Source organism: Sesamum indicum, linkage group LG5 (assembly GCF_026168435.1).
Source record: "Sesamum indicum cultivar Baizhima isolate 11 linkage group LG5, ASM2616843v1, whole genome shotgun sequence".
Taxonomy (NCBI): domain Eukaryota; kingdom Viridiplantae; phylum Streptophyta; class Magnoliopsida; order Lamiales; family Pedaliaceae; genus Sesamum; species Sesamum indicum.
In genome coordinates this window covers 6744738-6766523 of record NC_142661.1, presented here as the reverse complement: position 1 = coordinate 6766523, position 21786 = coordinate 6744738, and the positions used below count along the sequence as shown (strand labels likewise).

The following is a 21786-nucleotide window of genomic DNA, read 5'->3' as shown; positions in this document are numbered from 1 at the left end:
CATCTTGGCACCGAAAAATGCTTTTGTCACAGCATATCATATGCCAGCCCAAAATCGCATAAACCTGGTTCATGCGGAGCATTATCGATTGGACATCATCATGCCTATCGTAGTATTTCTGGATGTTATTTTTCATTAACTCCAATATGATACTGTGAACCTTATGGTTGTCCTCATGCCATTTCTCGAACGTCATACGTTCTCCACATGTGGACCCTTCCGGCAAGGCCCGAGGAAGATATCCAAAACATAGGTCTGGTTCTCAAAATCTAGGACAATCCTAGGATTTTGCAGTCTCAATAATTGGAATGAGTGGATTCTTAGCCATCTACATCAAATGGAAACAGAAATATAGTAGATTATTGTAATATTATATATCAAGTTTAAGACTTGGTCTTCAGTTATTAACCCATCCCACTATTTCTTCAAAAAGCCCACCACTCTCAAGTGGGGTTTTAGGAAAACTATGTCCTAGTGGGCTTGGAGTCCACAAGCTTTATAGGAGGTAACCTATACCATTCTCATTCCAATGAGATTCCCAAGTTATTTTGCCTCGCCTCTTCACATGATCCTGAGTAGCATGTTAGGCACGACCCATCAACCAAATGAATATCTCAATTGCCGCCTCCCACGACTCGTGAGATAGGGAAACAGGAGTATATTCTATTCATCCACAATGATAGTGTAGCTCTCTTCCATTCCAAATGTGCCACGAGTCGTGAGACCACAATTGGGCGAAAGTAGCATCCACACCACATTGTTGTGGATGGAAGGCATGGATTTAATCAACCATTTCAATTTTAATCCATTATGGGCCTAATATTTAACTTGAACCATCCAAGTGGGAGTTAAGTATATCATAATTGAGACCTCATCATTATAAGATTTTGCATGCATCAGTTTGAATCATTGAGTATAAATAGTTGCTTTCCAAACACATGATACTTTAAATATTAAAACATACACCACATGCAAAAACAAGCCTAGCACGCCCCTGTTGGATGATCACAAGCCAAATCCTAAGTGACCCACTGAGCCCGAGGTGAGTCTATGGTCAATCTAGGGTGTGGCCCTAACTATTACAAAATAGTAAACCATTATCATTCTAATGGGCCTTCTTTTTCGTTCTTCTTCTATCGTGAGCTCCGTCGAGCACTGTTCAATGGGCCTAGGCCTTCATCTCCCTGGAAGCTTACATTTATTTAAAATAAATGAACTCACATTACTAATTAAACTCATTACAACTGAAACTGGAAATCCCAATCAAAAGTTAGGGAGAGTACAAAAGGAGGAAAAAAGCAAGTCTTATTATTTGAAGGCGAAAACGAAAAAAGAAATTAAAACAAAGAGGCACGCAAGCCTCAGCCAGCATAATATTAAACCATACATTCGGCTAATGGGCTTTGTGATCATCCCCATTGTTTATCCAATAAACAATAATTAACACATTTATATAAAATATAAACTTGTTAAACAACTATATACAATCCATGTATTTAACAATAGATATCCAATATCTAATATAAAAAATATAATTAAATGCACAAAGTAACATACTAATAATGCAATTAAAAAATGGATATCAACCATACATCCAATGTATGATTTATTTGTTTGTTTGAAAACTATTTTCAAATTAATTTAAGGCACAATTTAATTTTAAAAAAAATCCAATTTAACTAAAATTAAAATTTGCCAAAATTAATATTTTCAGAAAAATTACAGAAAATAGGAAAATTTAATTTTTTAGAAAAAACGGCCCAGCCGTTCGAACAACAGACGACCGTCTACTGCTGGCAGCACGCGCCTGCGCCCCTGTCTACACGCAGCGCGTGAGCTTAAGCACCCGCGTGCTGCCCTGCCGGCACGCACGCCAGCGGGTGCGCGTGCCCTATTGGCCAGTAACCAGCCGGCAGGGCAGCAACTGCCGTACAACACTATTTGTCAATTTTTTTTGAATTTATGCAATGAAACTCTGAAATAAAATCATGCATTTACAGAAAATCTAATATTCAAAAAATTCATAGATATCCATAATTTAAAAGTAAAATTAATACATATTTTCTAAACACTTAATCATGCTACAAAGTCATAAAACATATTTTCCAAAAGCATATTAAGCACATTGTTCATGCTCAAACATAATAACATATAATCCTAAGGCCACAACACCGAACCTGGCTCTGATACCACTGAAAGAATCGGTATGGCCCGTGAACGCCGCGAAAGCATTAACTAAAAAATTATTAAACACGATTCAAAGGAGTATTCCCTTTGAAATTCCCGGGCATTCAGTATTTGTCGAAAGCATAATTATAAATGAACTAAGCATGCTGGACATGTGGCTAAAGGATGAAACAAAAGCATAGAAATACAACTTGTAACTTTACCTTTTATTTCTATCGATGAGCAACAACGTGCATTGTTTTCCTTTTTTGTTTCTCTTTCGTTCTAAGATCCAAATTATATACCCTCTAATTTGTCCACACTACACTGAGGAAGAGGTTTAGTTCTTTTTCTATTGCTAGATAGAGCAAAGAACAAGAAGAAAAACAACTTGAAACTAACACTATTGTTTAGTGCTTTTGGAATGTTTTATGTTCTAACTTGGATCCAATTCAATGTAGAACAAAAATTAGAACATTTTGGGAGAGAAAAGAGAGCAAATTTCGTGGTTTAGATACTGGTCATCCATAATATATGTGTAGTTTTGTGTATTACATACAATTGAACTAAAATTCTATAACTATCAAGTTTGCCTCAATGACAACCTATACACACACATACATAAAACCTTCAACCATGATGAAATAACCACTCCATTATCTTCATCATGGTGAGGAGTTTCAACTCCTTCTTAACTTGCTCCAACTTTTCTCAAATGGGCTTGGGCTTCAAGTATGGACCGGGCTTGATTTAATTAAATTAAAAATTAAGCCCAACCAAAGTCTATTGAGAAATAATTAATTAAATTATTTTTAGACCAACTAAGTTCAAAGATTCATTTGATCAAATTAAATAAATCTAAACTCAAACTCTAATTAATTGATCCAATCAATTAATTAAGCCAAATCAAATAAATCAATCCAATTAATTTAAAGGTGTTAGGCCCAAAATTAATTAATCCAATTAATTAATTCTTGAGCCATCCGTCAATTGGATTATTAAATAAATGATCCAATCATTTATATATTCTCCTTGAATTTATTTAATCCAATTAAATTAATCATTTCTTCTCGAATTAATTTCAAATTAATTCCACCAATTCCATAGTGATTTCTGTGTGACTCTTTAAGTTCACCCTCAATAAGACTTGGGCATTGTGTCCAATACGGCTGCGGGCGTCGGCGAAGAAGCGAAAGTCTGCTGCCAGCTCTCTCCTCCCTCACTTTGCTCTCAGCTGATTTTCGATGGTGCTCCCAGCTCCCAGCTCAGAGTCGTCAGGATTCTCTAGACATAAAATATTCTACATAATAAGAATAGGGCAAAACTTTAACTGAGCTGATCCGTATTGCTTCCCCAGAAATAAAAATTGAATCTTGTTTGCAAAAATTGAATGTCACTTGTGATTCTTTGCCATTGCAATTTATTTTATGAATAAAATTTTATTACTTCATAATAAAAATAATAATAGAAAAAAATTCATACTTGCAGAAATTATCATAACCCGACGGTCGGGTACCTAAACCCCATAGGTACCCACCCTACTCGGGTTCGGGATCGGATAGTTTATACATTACAAGACTAATCGGGTATCCGACCCGATTAACCCGACCCGACGTCCACCCCTAGAGACATGGTGGGAGGAGTCAAAGGTGATCAATACACAGCGCGGAGGTGCTACGTGGAAGCAATAAAAAGCAACAATGGAAGGATGGAGGTGGGTCCTCCTAATAAGGAAAGCAGTCCTGGTTCTATCTAGCACGATGACTAGAAAGGTGTTGTTTTCGCTCGTTTCCAGCCAGTTAAAGAGTTACTAAATATCCAGCTAGTGCTAGGAAAGCTAGTCAAAATCAACAAGATCGATTCCTAGCTGAGTTCAGCAATAGTAGGGCAATTGACCATCTTTTACAGCAAAATGTTGATGTCTTTGCCTGGATGACTAGCGACCTTGTAGGTATTGCTCTTAGTATAGTTGTACATAGTCTAAATCTAGATCCAGCTTTCCCCCTAGTAAAGCAAAAGAAGAGGAATTTCGGGCCTAAGAAAGATAAAATCATACAGCAAGAGGTAAGTAAGTTGTTGTCAACAGGGCATATCAAGAAAATTTGTCAACAGGGCATATCAAGGAAATTTGGTTTCCAGAGTGGTTATCCAATGTAGTGCTAGTGTCCCAACCAAGTAACAAATTGAGCATGTGGTGTTGACTTTCAAGATGTTAATAAGGCATGCCCCAAAGATTTTTACCCTTTACCTCTCATAGACCAACTAGTGGATTTCATCTCTGGCCATGAATTCTTGATTCTAATGGATACTTCACAGGATTACCACCAAATAATGCTTAATCCTGATGACCAAAAGCGAGTTAGCTTTATCAAATCAGGAGGAACCTATTGCTATGTTGTTATGCCTCTCGAACAAAAAAGTACAGGTGGTACATATCAACGCTTAGTGGAGCGCATGTTTCGAGAACAATTAGGACGTAACATGGAGGTATAGGTTGATGACATGCTGGTAAAAAGCCTTCAGATGGACCAATACCTTGCTAATATAGCTGACACGTTCGATGCATTAAGAAAATATCCCATGAAGCTAAATCCACATATGTGCGCATTTGGGGTGCGAAATGGAAAGTTCCTAGGCTACATGATTACGGAGAAAGTGATTGAGGTCAACCTAGAAAAATTAAGGTATCCAAGAAACGAAGCCTCCTACCAACCTCAATGAAGTACAGAGACTAGCAGGGCACATAACGGCTCTTAGCATATTCATATCTCGATCAGCAGAACGCAGCTCATCCTTGGATCTGTGATGAGATCTCGACCTTTTTTGCTTGTGCCATTGCCTAGTTGTTATCTTCCAGGTAAATACTGGCTTGGTCGTGCTAGGCTCCACATTCAACTATTGGATGTGGATTTTCATGCAAAACACTTCCTGAGCAACTGTTAAAGTCAATATACATTTGACTTTTATGGTGAAAATCATTGTGGCATCCCACTTGAAACCATTCAAGCCACCACCTCGCCATTAGGTCTAAACGTACATTCAAATTGAGACTAGTCACCAATCACATATAACTGGAAGCTAGTATCGCTATAGCCTTCCAGAATCAACTTTCCATGGACTTGCATCAAGAACGCTTCTTTAATCTGTATTTAAGTACTAGAGTAATATTAGCTGCTATGCAATGCCTTCTCGATACACTCTCGATATCCGTTGTCATGCTCAAAGCACACACAACATTCGGCCTAGTATATCGGACCACATATCCATGTTGTCAATGACAAAAGACATAAGAGATGTCCAAAATTTTTCTAAGCTCCTCATCAGTCCATGAAGACTGAATCTTGGAAATCTTAACCATATGATAAGGGAAGGAATCCAATTCCTTCAAGAAGAATTGCATCAATATGTTTGTGATTCAGCGTTTCCCAACATCTTCACATCATTCCGATGTTCACACTTAAAATACTAAGAACACAACTAAGCTCCACTAACCTTCCAACACATTCTCGACCTGACAAAAACTTGCATAACCTTGTCTAAACGAATAATTCAGATACAAAAAGTTTCAAAAATTGTTTATAGTCCTTGTTGAATCTCATGGCTCCAAGCCATTGATCCAACCCGATGTCCTACATCGAATCTCTTTATGTCTTTAGATCATAATCCAATTGACTGGTCAGACTCAGAAACCTGTACCTATTAGGTAACTAGGGTATTCTAGTCATCCCTCAAGAGGCTGAAATATAGTGAGTTAGTGGAAGAATTCAATTACAAATGATGTTTGCTATATTTGACTGATGTATCTCTCCACTTTATTCCTCAAGGAGCTACTCCTCATGTCAGTTATCTTAATGAAATCCAATTTCCATTAGGATAAGAAATTAACCTGTACAAACCTAGTTTTCCTCATACTAGTCCCTCAATGTATGCAGGAACATCAATATACTAAAGTACATTGTGGAAACAGGCTTGTCATGCCACATGGGCCAAGGTAGTTCAGTGAAAGAACAATCGAACCAAGTCCAACAAGCCTCGATCCCTCCCTTATCAGAGGCACCGCTCAATTGTGGCACTCCAAAGAAGAACTCCACTATGTGAAATTTCCATTCTGATCAGATACTTCAAGAACTCCCACTAAATACACACTATCTCGATCCAATCAAAGAATTTAATTTTGCAACTAGTTTGGTTCTCCACTTCAAGTCTAATTCTCCACACCTTCCAAAGGTCCTTAGACTTGTGAACCCCCTTCCGGCTCTGTGTATTCAATGACTCATAAATTCTTAATTGGATCCAAACCAATATACCTTTGACAAGCACATTTTGTCCTACAAAGTGCTTCTGGGTCCTCATTTTGCTAAAAAAGAACTTGCAAGCTTGTAGACTCAACTTGTCTATTTCTAGACTTGCTGAATTCACCATCTTCCTCATCCTAACTTGAGAAATATAACCTAGCTTCGCATGCCAGACCTCTGAGTTTATCTTGATTATTGATTTGAACAATTTTTTTAAGCACTCATAATCCAATTATGGGATAGTATTGAAATAATTACGTAAACAACCTAGTAGAAATAATCATTGTTTGTCAAATGAACTAACCATCATTGATCAAAATCTTGTAATCTCAATTTTCCAAAAATGGAAAAACATAATTTGATCATACTAGTTTACATAATTATATCCTATCAATTTTATCCTAACATGATCACCAATATCTCAGTCAATCTAGTCCTTTAACCACAGTAGCAACAACCTTGTTATTGTTAAGTTTCAGGACAGTTTTCTCAGCCTTTTACTCTGTTTCACCGCCTGCAAACCATTTGCATATATGAGCAGCTGGTATCCAATACCCAAGAAGTGTGGTATAAGTCATGATAAGGCTCAATAACAAATTATACCTTGATTATAGAGGACTACCTCTTCGATTACCCCTTTTTACGATAATTAATGCAAACATCTTTTTGAATCCATGATTTTTTAACCACCTTCCTCTTCCCTTTGTCTATGCCCAGCTGGGCAACAGGAGTGCTCTGAATGCTTGCAGTACTTGATTCTATCTTACCCTTCTTCCTCCTCTTGCTTCAGGCCTCTTTGCCTTTCGCTTCTAAAGTTGAAGCCTCCCCTACCAATACTGATGGCGCAAACTTTTCGATCATTGTCTCGTACTAAGCCAACATGTTTATCAACTCATGAAGGTCTTTGTCAAGCCCATTCATGTTATAGTTCACGATAAAAGGGTCAAAGGAGGGAGAAAGGGACTGAAGGATCACGCCAATGTGCGTGTCTTTTTCAAGATCATGTTTGAGGTCCTTGAGCTTCTCCACAAGGGATAGCATCTTAACCCCGTGCTCTTGTACAGAAGACCCTTCAATCATCTCGGCACCAAAAAATGCTTTTATGGCAGCATATCTAATATACCGATCCGAAACCGCATAAACTTGGGTCATGCGTAGCATTATCGATTAGACATCATCATACCTATCCGACTCTTTGTAGATGTCATTGGTCATTCACGCTAGTACAATACTGCGTGCCTTCCGGTTGTGAATGTAATAGGCTTTATAGGCGTAAACTATTACATTTTACCTCGCCTTTTCACGTGATATACTCAGTGTTAGGCCCGACCCATCAACCACATGAATATCTCAACTACCGCCCCCACGACTTGTGAGATAGAGAAACATGAGTATATTCCATTTGTTCAGAACAATAGTGTAGCTTTCTTCCATTCCGAACGTGCCACCACTCGTGAGACCACGAATTGGTGAAAGTAGCATCCACACCACATTATTGTGGATCGAAGGTTTGGATTTAATCGAACCATTTGAATTTTAATTCATTATGGGCCTAACTTGGACCTTCCAAGTGAGAGTTAAGTTTCTTATAATCGAGACCTCATCATTATAATATTTTTGCATGCGTCAGTTTTTATCATTGAGTTTGAACGATGCATTCCAAACACATTATACTTCAAACATTAAAACATACACCACATGCAAAATCAAGGCTAGCATGCCCCTGTTGGATGATCATAAGCCCAATCCTAAGTGACCCACTAAGCCCACAGTGAGTCTATGGTCAATCTAGGGTGTGGCCCTAACTATTACAAAATGGTAACCCATTATCATTCTAACGCCATCGTGAGTTCCACCAAGCACCGACCAACGGGCCTAGGCCTTTATCTTCTTAGAAGCTTACATTGATTCAAAATAAATAAAATCTCACGATCCTAACTACACTTATTACAACTAAAATAGTAAACCCCAGTCAAAAGTTGGGGGGGAGTACAAAAGGAGGGAGAAAGCAAACCTTATTATTTCAAGGCTAAAAACGAAATAAGCAATTAAAACAAAGAGGCACACGACCTCATCCAACATAAAATTAATCTATGCATTTGGCCAATATGCTTTGTGATCATCCCCATTATTTATCCAATAAATAATAATTAACACATTTATATCAAATATAAACATGTTAAACAACTAAACACAATCCATGTATTTAACAACAAATATCCAATATCAAATACTAAGAACATGATTAAATTAAGAAAATAACATACTAATAATGCAATTAAAAAAATGGATATCAACCATACATCCAATATACAAGTTTTTTGTTTGTTTGGAATCTATTTTCAAATTAATTTAAGGCATAATTTAATTTTAAAAATATTCAAATTAACTAAAATTAAAATTTTTCAAAATTAATAATTTTAGAAAAATTGCAGAAAATAGGAAAATTCAATTTTTTGAAAAAATGGCACAAAATGGCCGAGCCGTTCGAACAGTAGACGGCCGTCTGCTACTGCCCGCACGCTGCAAGCCCACGCATGCACTGGGCCTGCACCTGCGCGCTGCTACCATGCCCGCACAGTATCAACGGCTATTATGCTCCATTTTTCAATTCTCTTTTTGAATTTTTGCAATTAAAAACTGAAATAAAATTGTGCATTCATAGAAAACTCAATTTTCAACAAATGCATAGATAACCATAATTTAAAAGCAAAATCAATATATATTTTCTAAACACATAATCATGCATTAAAGCCATAAAACAAGCTTTACAAAAGCAAATTAAACATATTATTCATGTTCAACACATAATAACATGTTAATCCTAAAGCCACAACACCGAACCAGGCTCTTATACCTCTGAAAGAATCGGTATGGCCTGGGAACGCGGCGGAAGCGTGAAATAAAAAAAGTTATTTAAAATGGTTGAAAGGGGTGTTTCCTTTAAAATTTCCGGACATTCGGTGTTTGTTAAAAGAATAATAATAAACATACTAGACATGTTAGACAAGTGGCTAGACAACGAAACAAAAAGGGCACAGAAATATAACAAAAAACTTTACCTTTTTGTTTCTATAGATGAGCAGCAACGTGTGTTGTTTTCCTTTTTGATTCTCTTATAATCACTTTAGGATCCAATTAGGACCCCTTTAATTTGTCAAAACCACACTATGAAATAGATATAGTTCTTTTTCTATTGTTATATAGAACAAACAACAAGAAAAAAAAAACAACTCGAAACTAACACTATTATTTAGTGCTTTTGGATTGTTTTATGTTCTAACTTGAATCTAATTCAATATAGACAAAAAGGAGAATATTTTTAAGAGAGAAATTCAGCAAATATCGTGGCTCAATAGTTGGTTATGTTGGGTATTTCTGTAATTTTGCATATTATATACAATTGAATTCAAAATTCAATAATTACAAAGTTTGCCTCCAAGGCAACTTATACACACACATGCATATAAATTTGAACTATGATGAAATAACCATTCCATTATCTTCATCATGGTGAGGAGTTTCAACTCCTTCTTAACTTGCTCCAACCTCCCTCAGATGGCTTGGACTTCAAATATGGACCGAGCTTTATTTAATCAAATTAAATAAAGTCCAACCAAAGTCCATTGGACAATAATTAATTAAATTAATTTTAGCCCAACAAAGTCCAAAGGTTCATTTAATCCAATTAAAAAAATTTAAGCTCAAATACTAATTAATTGATCCAATCAATTAATTAAGCAAACCTAATAAATTAATCCAATTAATTCAAAGGTTTTAAGCCCAAAATTAATTAATTCTTGAGCCATCCATCAAATAAATTATTAAATAAATAATCCATTCATTTATATATTCTCCTTGAATTAATTTAATCAATTAAATTAATTCGTTTCTTCTTGAATTAATTCCACCAATTGCATAGTGATTATTATGTGACTCTTTAGGTTCACCCTCAACTAGATTTAAACATTGTGTCCAACACAAATAATTAATTAAATCTAATTTAATTAATTATTTTTAATTAACCATTAATCAAAAATGCCCGCCACCATGGGTTGCCGTTTAGCAAAGGTCTATGGCACTAGAGACTAGGTGAATGTTGGCGTGAACATTTAGGCTCTCGAGTTCCATACTGGTATGGTCCTTCTGTCGACCATCACACAGCCTTAGTCTAGGGTATGAAATTAGGCGTTTGTTCCGATCCTAGACAGGCAACTATGCTGATATTCGAGATGCGTTTACTTTATTGATCGACAAAGGAAACAATTTCCTATTAAACCAATCACTATGGCCATAGACTTAGAGAGTCTAAACCATCTCAGAGGGCATAGGAGATATATCCATCATATACTGATAGGGGAAGGATTCTATTTAGAAATCCACCGTCCTCACTACATACTCTAACTACGCTAGACAAGCCTTAGAATGACCACATCGACGACACAGTCATCTTTGGCCAGATCCAAGATATAGCCATCATATGCAAGCGACTGCCATGATTCCTTAAGTCCAAGGACTAATCCTGTACTATCAGAGTCAAGAAATCAAGTCAGACCGACCAAACCTCCAAGGCTTCCATATGATGGTTCCCGCGAGTTAGTTCAATCAGCTAACAACCTTGTCAACTAATCCACTAAAATTGTATAGACTATAGACATCCCATGTCTGTTGCCGATGAAACACGATACTCATTCAATGAATGCAATACTTAGTGCAAGTCTCTATAGGACTCTCGATGCCCAGTCTTACGGTCCTTAAGTAGGAACGTTTCAAAACAACCCTAAGAACTTGGTTTCATAGCTGCCATCCAATGCGCAACTCAACTACATGGGTTATCAATTGGTCTGTGGGCATTTGTTGTAACGTCAAAACACCGTCCAACGTGAACAGTAAGCACAACAAACACATGCCTCCACAGATGAATGCTTACTACATTCATCAAGATAATATCACATTCATAAAAATTGTTAAATGGTTCCCAAAACTACCAATTCGATTGGCTTTCTGGTCCGTCTCCTGCCAGTATGTGACAGCGGTATCTTCTATGCACTTGGAGATGCGTTCACGCTCTATGAATCTATGGCCACAGTCGTTGATTGAATTGGAAAAGGAAGTACCTATGTTGAGAAACTTGACGTTACGCGGTCACAAGTATTAAGCATAGATGCCTAGCCTAAAATGGGAACCGACACCTAATTTCACGCCCTAGACTAAGGCCGAGAGATAGTGGACGGAAGGACTGTACCCATATCGATTCAGAAGCCTAAATGTACACACGAAAATTCAGCCAGTCAGTAGTGTTATGGATCGTTACTAGCCGGCCACCCATGGTGACGAGTTTTGTTGGTTAAGGGTTAATCAAGAAATATTAGTTAAATTAGATTTAAATAATAATAGTATTGAACACTCAACCAAGTCTAGCTGAAATGTGAACTTAAAGAGTCATACACAAATCATCAAGAAACAACAAAGAATTAATTAGGAATTGATTTTATAAGATATAAGAAATTGGATTACTCACACATTCGGGTCCATTGGATGGATAGCCCAAGTTTAACTTAATTGGATTAATTTAAAATTGGGCTTGCCTTTATTTAATTAATGAATTGGATTACATTAATTATTAAGAGACTAGTTGGGCTTGAGTATTTAATTGGATTAAATATGTTGTGGCTTAATTAAATGAATTTTATTAAATTGGATTTAATTAAAATTCATTAGCCCTTGAATATATTTTTATATAAAACCAGCCCAATGATTAAGGCCACCAGCAAAATTGAAGGAGGAAAAGTTGACCAAAAAATTGCATTTTTGGAAAGTGCTAGCTTGGTCATATCTCCATTTGGAATGGATTAAAGAGTTGCCTTATAGATAATACAATGTACCTAGACACATTCTTGTTTTTCTATTCAAGATATATAAATATATTTTGTGTATAATTAGGATAATAATCCATTACATAATACAACACAAAAAAACCTTCCTCCTCCATCACCAAAATTCGGCCGCCCCCTCTACTATTCTCAAAGGATGAGATTTTTTTTTTTATCTTGATTCCTTCTAGCAAAGGAATCAAGGTCTCGCTTTTTGATGTGGTGTGGATCATTTTTGGAGGATTGGTAACCTTGCAATCTCAGATGAACGTTCAACGAAATTAATCGATTAGAAGCTCGAAATTTAAGAGGTAAATTTCGACTTTAATTTTCGCTTATACTTTTATTTTTCAAACCATAGCCTCGTATGATTATGTTTTATTGTTGCATAAATTTTCGTACTACATCGACCGCCCGGGAACTCCAAGGGTATAACCCTTGAATTCATTTGTTTTTTACGTTTCAATTTTATTTTATGCATTTTTAGTTATCACTTCCGCTAATGCGTTCCCGGGCCCTTCTTTTTCTTTACAAGCTCATTATGTTGTCCTGGATACTATTGCCGGTATAATGCCTCACAAATTTTGGTTTCTTACATGTTTTCCCTGATTTTGGTTTGTTTTTACATTATTATCTTCATATTCTCTATAGTCAACATGTTCAACAAATTATTGCAAGGAATTTTAGGCGACGATGAGAACCCTAGAACTGGTTCTTCCTCCAAGCATTCTTTCGTGAAGAGCCCTTATTCGACCTCTGCTAGTTCAGCCTCTATTAGTGGTCCTAAGGGAAAGCGTCAAATAGAACCTATGTTGCTTCCTGTGAAGAAGGAGAAGGTTTCTTTTTCACTCTTCCTGCGCCTAAACCTGTTGCACACCCTGGAACACCCCGTCCTTCAACGATGCAGATAAAAAGAAAAGCTTGCCTTTAATGAGATCCCCTCCCTACTGAAAGAGGAAGTTGAGAGCAGCCGAGCTGTTGATTTTGTAAAGGGATTTTTGGCTCCTTCAAATAGGACTTTCTGAAAAACATTGACCGCAATCAGATTGCGAACTTACTGGCTTCATATGCTAGCAAGTTAAGGAGCTAAGGATTTAACTTCCAATGTATGATATTCAAGCAATCTCGTGGATACAAACACTCAAAGAACAAGTGCTAGATTGATTCTCTGTACAATCTATTGCACAAAACACATTCCCTATCAGGTGATGAAATCCATAGTTTGTCAAGGGTTGACAAACATCCTCGTATCGCAAGCCATAGGATGTATATATGCTGTGGAATACTAAAGCAAACTCAAGCAGATTGTTGTTTTCTTCTGACTGCGTGAACTTCTAAGGAAAATTCAAAGATAAGACTCTTCTCCGTCTTTTTTGCAATCATTATCATTAATAATTATCTTTTCTTTGTAGGTGTAAATTCAAAATTCGAATCACATCTTTACAGGAAAAAGAGGGAACTAAATAAACTGCATCCGCCTTGCTAATAAGCAGGGAAATATTTCTCTTTTATAGGACATTTTACCTACTCCAATAATCCAGCTCTACTTTCTGTACTCCTAAAGTGTGGGGGGGGAGTGATTATGCTCCTTAAAATTATTGAGTCAAGCCCACACGCTATGCATACTAACCCAGACAACTAAGAATCCAACTGGCTCATTAGTAGGACAGATAAAACCCACTAATAGGACGAATAAAGCCCATCAGCGGGGAAGAAAAGACCCATAGGTTTACTTGCTACTTTACTATAATTAACAGGCCCAAGATTAAGTCTAATTTAACTGGATATGTCATCATACAACTAAGAGGACACGTCATGTAACTTGCCAACATATTTGTGCATGTCACCCTAAAATATCTCTAGGTAGTTCCTACCAAATCAGGGGCTGATGAGCTAGAAAACCTATGAATAACTAACCATCGAATTTTTAGGCAGGCTTTTATCCAACTAGCGTATCTCAACCAATACTTATCCAAATTATTAGTAATTTATTTTGGATAGCACCCAACTTAAAATCTTTCTAATGACATACTAAACTCAATAATCAATCCTGAATCCAGCTCTATACAAACCTATAAATAGGGCCGTTGTGCAGTCATTTTGGTATCATCTCTCTTATTCTCAAGCTCTTACTTCTTTGCATCATTCCCTCTCGAATTTTAAGTAATTCTAAGCCTATAATTTGTACTCCACACAAATATTCATTATTGTTAATCATATCTCATTATTATTCTCATTTTATTTCAAGTTTTTCTTTTAATTCTTTTTTTAATCCGTTATTGACTTAAGCATCGGAGTGCTTTGCAAATAGGGCTGCAAATAAATTAAGTCAAATTAAACACATTATTGTCCAAACTTGTTTAAATGATGGATAAATATATTTTGTTTTCCTGAACTATACTTGATGTAACATTTATCCCCTAAATTAACAAATGTAACACCTACCCCCTTGTTGGACAAAAATTTCCCTCATATCTTGAATAATTATATTATCCCAATATATTTCAGTATTTTGCACATTAAATCATCTTCAAATTATTTTTTAATTACTTTTCAATAATAAAAAATTTAAATTAAAAGTAGAATACAAATTAATATATATAGTGGATACACAACAAATATAATATAACCAACAACTCATATATGCTTTTTAGAAGAGATTGACATGCTTAATCAAAAATTCAATATTTTTAAAAACAATGAATAAATATATTTTATCATATTTTTAAAAAAACATATATTCAAGAATCGATACGTAAGTGCTTACTTTTATCTAAAAGAATAAAGAATTAATTACTTAATTTTATTACCAAATTAATAAAAAAAAATTATAATTTTTTTTGTGTATGTATTGTACTCATTCGTTACTTGACTTTGAGTCTGTAAGATACAATAAAATTCAAACTATTTAACTCATTAATTATATTTTACTTTATTATAATTAAATATATTTTTCCCGATTAAAATTTTTTTAATTAAACTTAAAGTGCAAAATTATTCAAAAAAAATTCATTGAACTATATGTATTTATATAATATAATAAAACAACAATATTATCCAAAAATTAATTGTAAGGATAAGTGTTATATTTGTTAATTTAAGGGTAAATATTACATAAATAATAGTTTAGAGGGGCAAAATGTATTTTATTCTTAACAACTGATCGAGATCCAATTCAAATGAACTAAATTGAATCAAACTCAACTCGAACTTCAGTTATTTAATATTTTAGGCATATTTTATATTAATTTAATCAAGCTTAAAAGCTTATAGTTAAGAATAAAAAATTTTATTGAAATTTGATTCGTTAAATTTAATGAAATGACCTCAAATAACATTTTACCTATTGATTTCAATCGAGTATTAAATAATTTAATTTTTTTAATTTTCAACCCTAGAAATATAAAGAAAGGAAAAGATCTTTGGGCTACTATAAATGAAAATTGAACCTGAAACTTTGTTCCAGGTGAATTGGGCTATGTAAGTTCTCAGCCCATCAATCATTAGGCCGGCCCTACTGATAGACATTCTCTGTCTTCTTATTCAAGAAAAAAAAAATTAAAAATGAAAACATTGCAGCAGTGAACAAAGAATTGAGATTACGGAGGAAGAAATGGCGCTGGAAGCTTACTCGTCACAGGCCCCCGATACAGTTCACACAGATGTTCTCTCAGAAGCGAGGATTGCTTGCTACAAGGTACTGTTCTTGATGTATTTTCTGCAGTTCAATCTTGAATGCCGTGTTCTTGTGGATGAGTCTTTTTGTTTCAAGAAGAAATTGAGTTGAGCGAGCTAATAAAGATTGAATCTGCAATGCCGGAAGGCGCGGGACGCGTTTTATGCGTGTTTGGAGAAAGAATCAAACAAGAAGCCTACAGAAATTGCGTCGGTGGGGCTGCTATACCCCGTTGAATGCAAGAAAAATAGGGAGGAATATGTGAAGCAGTGCAGACCCACTTGGGTAATTTCTCTAATTTTTCGAGGAAGTCTTGGTCTTTTTTAGGTCTTATGATTGGTGTTTTGAATTGGGTTTTTGATTGCTTGGAGAATATTTTGCTGTAGGTGAAGCATTTTGATCGGCAGTATTGTGCAAAGAAGAGGGTTCAGAGGCTTTTGGACGATAGTGAATCGAGGAGAGGTCCGTTGTCACTTCCGCAGCCTTATACGTTTAAACCCCCATCTTAAATCTTGATAATTTTCATACATTTTTTGCAACGATTTATACGGGCCATTTTAAGGGTCAATTGCTGTTAGGGATATAGGGTAGTGCTGTTATGAGGTTGGCTATATGGATTACGTTTACATTGGGGGCTGTTATATTACTGAATATGCTGAACAAAATGGAGGAAGATTCTAATAAATATATCTTAGCAATGAGTTTTACCGGTTGCTTTCTCAATATGATTGCGTGATCGTTCTTTTTGAATGGCGTTTTGGTTTATGAGTATTAGGCTTTTGTGTTCGTGCGGATATTGAAGAATAAAAGTTTTATAGTGTAGTTAAAGATTCATGGCTCATTAGCTTGAGTTGAATTTGGCAGGGGTGTAAGATTTGATCCCTTGCTGAAGAGGAGAATGATACCCGTCAGTTATCCCGGTGACTGAATGGGTGCCCCTTGCTTTCAACCTATATTAAAGTTTCGAGTGAGAAAGCGAACTCGTGGATTTGCATGAAGTCTGTTGCTTTCTGGTGTTCATGTGTAAACTCAGTTGAGGTGTATTTGAGTGCTAAAATGGCCAAAAGAGAAATAACCCCCAGAGTTGATTACATATCTGTTCACATTTTGTTAAAAGTTAATTTAGCAGAATTTTATCATTTCGACAATGTAGTTGTAGGATTTTATGTTGTTCTGCTATGTTATCTACCCCCAAAAAAAAAAAGATTTCACTGTTCTTAACACATTTCTCACTCCATTTTGATGCATTAGTAACCATTTCAATGACCTAGCAATTCTATGTTTTGACTGACATCTAGGAGTGGTAGATGGACAAGAATGCCATGATAAGCTTGAGATGAGTTGTGTTATACTTATATTGTGGGTTTTGTTTAGATGGAGGGCCGTATTACATAAAAAAGGAATGCTGGCATTCTGCATTAGTCTTCCCATAGATATGCGAAAAAACTTACTAACTTGCTATCTCTGTTATAATCTTATGGACTTTTGGATTTATTGTCTGACACCTTCCTTACTAAGAAGCTTTCCGATATCTTAAGCTTCAACGGTGCATATGAAATTTAGAATGAGGCTTCAATGCATGTGGAGCGAGAACTTTTGAATCATAGATGTATTTGTTAGAAGTGAGAGGAGCGGCAATCCCAACATAAAGCTTCTGAAAACCAAGATGAAACAATGAACTCGTTGTAGAATGTAGATATTGACTCCTTAGACCTGCAAGAAACACATGTGCTTCTATTGGAGTAAAGGGAACGGATAATTGTTAAGGAAAGACGATGGAAAAGGATCCACAGAGAACTATCCTTGACTAGCATTGTACCATATAAGTGCTTCCCCTCCTCTTGGCATAAGCAAAAGTTTATCGTTCCAGTGCCATTTCGTACTGACTTCAAGAGATGGATGCAATATGAGCTTCATCTGTTAGTCAGTTCAACGAGAGACAACTCCCATGTAATATACAGATATAGCAATATACTACCTAGTAAGTATATGGATCTTGATGATTTCACCTCCCATGGTATAAAACCAGTCTCTAGTTATCAGTCGTTCTGAGCTATGAATCCGGGCTAGGAGTTTGTGACGTTCTCAAGATCTGGGAATTTAAAAGATAGCCTCGCCTGGACGATGAGCCCAGAAAGGTTGGTTCATTTTCAAGTCCTAGATGTTGAAACGTGGTGTAAGGTCTTGCATGAATAAAACCGAACGTGTGATATCCTCACTTGAAATGTGTTTTGAATTATAAATTAATAAATCTCAGAGACGACGCGATGGGGTGATCACCAACAGTTGAATTGGGACCAGAAAATGGTATTTGATGGTGCCGGCCCGGATGTTTTTCATCATATAGTGAGCAGACCGGTCATAGCTTTGTCCCACCAGTTTTTCAAACCATGAGTCCTAGTTGCAATCCAAGTTCTGACTGGTTATTGTGATGAGTCCTTGTAAAAACGAGAGTTTGAAAACCATTAGAGCCAGTTAAGTTCTAATATTCTTATTTATCTAAATGTTGTAAGGGCATGATTAGTATGTGGGAATGAATTTAGGGAAAATAGGATAAACTTAGGAATAGAATAAAGGTAAGAATGAAATGAATTTGGTTTAACATTCTTATATTTGGTATACCAAAAGAATGAATAAAAAAGGAATTCAATCAAAACTTACAAATCACTCATTTACAGTTTTCGTAAATAATGAAATTTAAAAATTAAAAAAAAAAAAAAACAGCAACATCTCATTACATAAGAAATGTTATTTTGAAGTGTTAAATTAATTATAAATTTATGATTTCTTATTTTGAAGTGTTAAATTAATTATAAATTTATGATTTCTTATTTTGAAGTGTTAAATTAATTATAAATTTATGATTTCTTATTTTGAAGTGTTAAATTAATTATTAAATTTATGATATATATTGTTAGATGTTTTCGTATATTTAAATTATTTTAATAACTATTTGTTATTTACATGCTTCAATATACATATCGAAAATATAGAATTATAGAATACAACAATATATTGTGTAATTACATAATACTTTATGCGTATAGTAATATTTGGTAAAACGCATATAAAGATATTAATAACTTTATATTATATTTAATCAAATATTTAAAAATTCAAATTTTTGGTTAATATATATTTAAATATTTTATAGATATTCATTTTATAATTTTGTGATTATAAATCTTGCAAGTATAATTTTAGTAAAAGTTATTTTAACAATATATGTATATAAAAAATCTATTTTTCCAATCTACTGAGCTAAACCCAAGGATAAGTGAGGGAATGCCTAATCTCATAATTATGGGAATGAGTATTCATATTCCTAGTTATACAAAGCATGTGTTTGGAATCAACTTAGGAGTAGCCATTTTATTTCTAACATATTTCCTCCGATCAATCATCCCATAATAAGAGTTTATTTATAAAATAAGGTTTAACATATTGGGAAAGAAAAAAAAAAAAAAAAGCATCTTATAAAATATCTTAAATAAGCTTAGCCAAACATCATCTGAACAACTTTAAACTCTAATATCTTATAAATTTTAACATCTTATTTATTAAAATACTTTAAGAACTTATTTATAAAATAAGATTTAACATCTTAAAACATCTTATAAGGTGCTCGAACTTATAAAATGCTTCGAGTAAACTTAGAGGGTGTTTGTCTAAGCTTATAAGTTCCGCAAAACATGCTATAAGATGTTTGAAAATTTATAAGCTCTTGTAAGCCGTTCGACAGTATTTTTGAGGAAAAGTTTATAAGATCTTTAATATAAAGTTAACTTTACCTAAAATTTTTTAAAGCATTTTATAAGTTCTATATGATTAATATTTCATAAGACGAAAATATTCTCATTATTTTAGTTATATTTTATTTTTTACCTTCACACATTTCACACTATTTTATAACCTTCACATATTTCACAATGTATTCCATCTCTCTCTCTCTAGCTCTAATCTTATGACTCCTAATGTTGTGATAAATGTCGAGAGCATCAAAAATAATTTCTACAACACTTGTAAAAGTGGGAGTAGGGTCGAATCTACAGAGACTGGCTTCAAGTTGATTTTTTTAAGAGAAATTGAAAATAATGGGGGGGGGGAGGATTTGATGATAAAAAGAAGTAATTAAAAACTAGATAAACTAGAAAATAATTGAAATTACCTGACGAACATATAACAGAGAGAATTTTCGGTTAAGGCGAGGATCATGCTTGATTCTTGTGAGTTGATCATTGATGCAAAAATAACACATGTATAAACAAATAAATCAGTTATAATGTTGGTACGACCTAACACCTTACCCTTCCTTACCTTTTCGACAGCTAAGGTACGACGGTTGGCTAGATCCCTAATTAACAGACAACCATGGGAATGTCCACAATATTTAATCTATTAACAGTATTAAGAATTAGAAAGGCTTGATCCTAATTAACAAACTTCTACGAGGATAATTCGTTTAAACTAGATCATCCATTCCCCATAACATAACTAATTACTATGACATAATTAATCATGTTACGTTGGTACTAAGCATTGAACTAAATAAACAATTACATGGATTTATAAAGTCCAATTAGCTAAGCAAACCTTCTTGATAATGAACAATTGGCCATATCATTCAAAAATCAAACGTTTGTAATTAAAGAACAAATAATAGCATGAATATTCATTTAACAAGTGTAGAGTGTAGATTAGATCTCACAACATAATGTGAATCAAGCAATCACCATACCTTAACCAGAAAATGAGGAGTTTAGCCGGACATGTTAATGGAAGAACATACTAAAAAGTGGAATTCCATTAACTCCGGTTATAAATTAAAAGTAAAAGAGAGAGTAGAATAAGCAAATAAAAATAAGGTATTCTATTGAATTCCACCAATTAACGAACCCCGTTCAAATGAAGAGACCCCCCCTTATTTATAATAAAAGTCTCCTACGAATCTAGACGTAGGGGGGGATAAATACATAATTAACTTTAAAAAGATAAATAAATCACAAATAACACGTTTTTAAGGAATCCTTCCAAATCTAGGCACTTCATTCCTTTGTTTTTTGCGAAAATCACTCGTTTTCCTTCTTCACCTGAGTTGACCACTCCACTGAGCGTGGGCACACTTAGTCAATTCTGTAGAAATTTCATTGTAATCTCCTTTTTCCTTTTGATGCCTTCAATTCTGATTTTAGCTTGATTTTTGCCATCTGTGCCTCATATCTTCCCTTTTTCCTCAATATGCAATAAAATCACATAATTAGGGATGTTTTGGCTTAAAAAGGAAGATTAAGTCGCTATAAAATTGTGACAATTGCATATCAAATACCCTCACACTTAGCTTTTGCTTGTCCTCAAGCAAAATCAAGATGGATTATGCATTCAAAAGCTTCCTCCAAATTTCGAACATACTCATGGCAATTTGTAATCATGTGCAAAGTAAATGGCATACTTTATGAAGAAGATAATTCAACATGTATCAAACAAGTTTTCACGTGATGACCATTATCAATACCAATTGTATAAAACTAGTGGACTATTTTCTCTCCGCTTCTCAAGTGTATATAAGGCTCAACTGTATCTCTCGACACTTACTACGATAATGCTTCACCATAGGCTTGCCTACACACCACATTTCCACCACTGTGAAATATACGCATATATGGATCAAAAGGTCTTTAATTTTGGTTGTAATGGGGGTTTGGTTTGGTAAGGATAAAAGGACATTGAGGTTAAATTCCAAGAAACTAATTAGAGCACCAAAAAAAAAAAAAATTTT

At 34.8% G+C, this 21786-nt stretch overlaps 1 protein-coding gene across 2 annotated transcripts; it reads left to right on the top strand.

Moving 5' to 3' along the window:
- The first annotated feature begins 15874 nt into the window (after window positions 1-15874).
- Window positions 15875-17231, top strand: LOC105162362 (Cytochrome c oxidase, subunit Vib family protein). Of its 2 annotated transcripts, XM_011080364.3 has the most exons (4): window positions 15875-16031; window positions 16158-16295; window positions 16397-16472; window positions 16875-17231. In XM_011080364.3, the coding sequence occupies exons 1-4, from the start codon at window positions 15948-15950 to the stop codon at window positions 16880-16882; spliced, it is 306 nt and encodes a 101-aa protein (XP_011078666.1). In that variant the 5' UTR covers window positions 15875-15947; the 3' UTR covers window positions 16883-17231. The 2 variants fall into 2 exon arrangements, with proteins under 2 accessions (XP_011078666.1, XP_011078665.1); XM_011080363.3 differs by lacking the exon at window positions 16875-17231 and having other exon boundaries at window positions 16397-16717.
- Window positions 17232-21786: the final 4555 nt, after the last annotated feature.